At 27.5% G+C, this 3,203-nt stretch overlaps 1 protein-coding gene across 2 annotated transcripts; it reads left to right on the forward strand.

Moving 5' to 3' along the window:
• The first annotated feature begins 1,610 nt into the window (after nt 1-1,610).
• Nucleotides 1,611-2,493, forward strand: LOC123292027 (SUZ domain-containing protein 1). Of its 2 annotated transcripts, none has more exons than XM_044872526.1 (3): nt 1,611-1,739; nt 1,854-1,918; nt 1,977-2,493. In XM_044872526.1, the coding sequence occupies exons 1-3, from the start codon at nt 1,680-1,682 to the stop codon at nt 2,344-2,346; spliced, it is 495 nt and encodes a 164-aa protein (XP_044728461.1). In that variant the 5' UTR covers nt 1,611-1,679; the 3' UTR covers nt 2,347-2,493. The 2 variants fall into 2 exon arrangements, with proteins under 2 accessions (XP_044728461.1, XP_044728463.1); XM_044872528.1 differs by having other exon boundaries at nt 1,980-2,493.
• Nucleotides 2,494-3,203: the final 710 nt, after the last annotated feature.

Genomic DNA, 3,203 nt, shown 5'->3' on the forward strand with positions numbered 1-3,203 from the left:
TTTCATGTCATATTCCATTTGTTTCCAAAGCGATTTAATAACCAAAATAGGTGAGTCGGGTAAACTTTTTTTCCGTCAGAAAATTGGAAAAGCGATTTTATTGACTATTTTACTAAAATTGTTGTTAAGGAGTGGCAGAGGCAGAGTGCAATAACAGGGGTCATGGGTTCGACTACTTCCCACTCAGGAGTTTTACAGTTTACTACGTATATAAAGGTAATGTCTAATGTAGTGTTCACGACACCAATATACTTTTTTAAATAATTGTAGAATTCTTTAAATAACACGAATGAGTGTTCAATTGACTGAGTGCCCAGATTTTTTTTGTTTAGACAAGTTAAATTATAAAACTCCTACAAGAAAAGAATTTGATTTATTTGAATCATTTGAAAACACACAGTTGTAAAATGAACTGTTTTAATTATTATTGAATATTTCAATAAATACTAATTAAGACAACATTTTTAAAAGTTATTATCTTAATTATTTATTTGAATTAATTTGTAAAGGACACATTATTATTTTTTTTAAATAAATTTATCGTTCACGTAAAACAGTAATGTGTACATAATGTATACAATATGTGAATGTGTAGACTTCAATAATTATTTTAATTATTTAAAGAATGACGTAATCATTATCAATAAATATGGAGCATTTGCATTCCTCACTTAATTTGTTATGAATTATTTATAAACTGATTTTTTTTAAAGAAAAATTTTATATGTAACGTGAAAAGTACTATTTATTTGAATAAAATTGAGGGATCACCCATTATGGAGAGTGGATTATCAAGTATAGCTTCTTTTTTGTTCGTTAAAAATATACAAATGTTTGTGTGTATATAACTTTGGTACCCTACGTCTTTTGAGGTTGGTTCTATCACGGCACATTTTAAAGAAAAAAAAAGGGGGAATTAATATACTCGAATATACTAATTTACTAATATACTCTTAGACCAAAATTTTTTTCAGGGCGTAAAAAGTGTTTTTGAGTTAATGAGCAACATAGGTCAATTAGGTCTTGTAGGACCCATCTTGTAAACCGTTAGAGATAAATCAAAAGTTTAAATATAAAAAATGCTCCTTGTAAACAACTTTTTTTTGAAATATTTTTTCGTAAACATCATTGTTTATCCGTGAGGGCAGAAATTAGGATAAGGGAGTTGAAAAATTGCAGGTAGCTTCAAATAGTAGTTTTTCTTAAAATTTATTATTGATTGAACCTTCTCTGCTCAAGAGCAACTTATGCGTCTAATGCGTTTATCCAAAGCATAGAATTTCGTATTTATAAGTAAATTTTTGCAGTTACAAGTTAAGTGTCAACTGATAAGAAAAGTCGGCAAACTAAACTTTTATCATTAAATTTTTCAATTATTAAATAAAATTGAAAAAAAAATTGAATTTGTTGCACAAATAATTATAACAAAATATTCAATTCCTGTCAACAATAAGGACTCTTGATATAATTTTTATAAATCAAGATGATTATTAACAAATAAGAGAAATCTCCAACTGGGGACTCTCTTTTTATCATCATTTTATCACTTTAACATGTACGGCCATCTATTAAATATTAACAAGATGGTTTGAAAAAATTATTCGTTGATGATTCATTTTTTTATTAATAGATGGCCGAAAAATTATGTAGAATAAGAATTGATTAATTACAATAAAAACATGGCTACAAATAAAGATACTGAAATATTTGAGAGCTGGGAAGATATTGAAGACACAACTGTAAGAAACTATGAGTTGTATATAAAAATTTTATTTATAAAAAAATCAAACTAACCAATGTTAATAATTAATTTAAGATTAATCGACATGTGATTTTCTAACCTTCTTCTTCAGGTACTCGATAGAAAGCTGAACGAATATCTACCAATTAAGTCATCGAATGAAACTCAGTTGAAAAGGTCAGTTAAAATTTATTGAAAATTAATATTGTATAACATCATTACATAATTTTAACAGTAGTGGACCATTTAATATGATAATTGTCGGCGAGGATGCATTACGAAGTCAATATGTACCACCGGAACCAACAGTAAAAATATTAAAAAGACCATCATCAAATGGGACCCAATCGGATAAACAAGTAACAAATATTAAACCAATTCAACCAATGAAAACGTTACGACAACGTGAACAAGAATATGCTGAGGCACGGTTGCGTATATTAGGTGAAGCGAAAAGTCCGGAAGAGAATAATTGTGAAACCAACAGTGTTATTGTAAATAATAGACTATTAACTGCTGGGGTATTACGACCTAGTGAATTAGAAGGTATTATACGTTTACCAAGAGGTCCGGATGGTACCAAAGGTTTCAAAGTGCGCAGATAGTCTTTAATAAATTTACTTTTATTTTTTAAAACTTGAATATTAATGGTGTTAAAACAGAGAGTGATATTAAAATATTTGTTAAGAAAATCTTGTAGATTTTCTTCAATACAATTCTTTTTTATTTAAAATACTTAAGGAAAAACAATTATGTTCATCATAATTATTTTTAAAAAAAATATGATATTTCATTTTGACAATTTTTACATTTTCAATGTAATTTTAAAGAAAATATTCTAGAAAGTAAACGTTTATACATTTCGAAAAAAAACACAACAATCGTTATATCATTCCCCAACAAATGTTCATGTATGATGAAATATATTCGATTTTTAAATAATTGTTATAGTCAGGAGCGGATTTATGAATTTGCCGCCCATAGGCAGGCATCAAAGTGCCGCCGTTTCTTATAAACAAAAATCTGTTTTATTTATTTGGAAATTGAAAAATATTTAATATAATAAATGAAATAACTTTTTAATCATAAGTAAGGTTTACAAAACAAAAACAATTCATTTTTCAATTATTTCAATGTACATTTTTACGCCGGACTTTTTCAACAGCAAATGTATCGATGATTTTGTTCAGATCAACTTGTAGCAAATATTTTTAATAATTGAAACGAATTTTTTGCCGCCGTAGGCACAGGCCTACTTTGCCTACGGATAAATCCGCCCCTGGTTATAGTTGATTGGATGAAGTATACCGTTTTATTTTATCAAGATATAATTTTATCAAAATTTTGACAGGGATGAAATGTAAACCATGTAAGTATTTTTAGTAAAAAAAGAGTTTCTTTTTAACAATTGGTAAATTAAACTTTTATAAAAGAATTTTTCCCGTCCGTTACGTCTCCGAAA

This window comes from Chrysoperla carnea, chromosome 2 (genome assembly GCF_905475395.1).
Source record: "Chrysoperla carnea chromosome 2, inChrCarn1.1, whole genome shotgun sequence".
Classification (NCBI taxonomy): domain Eukaryota; kingdom Metazoa; phylum Arthropoda; class Insecta; order Neuroptera; family Chrysopidae; genus Chrysoperla; species Chrysoperla carnea.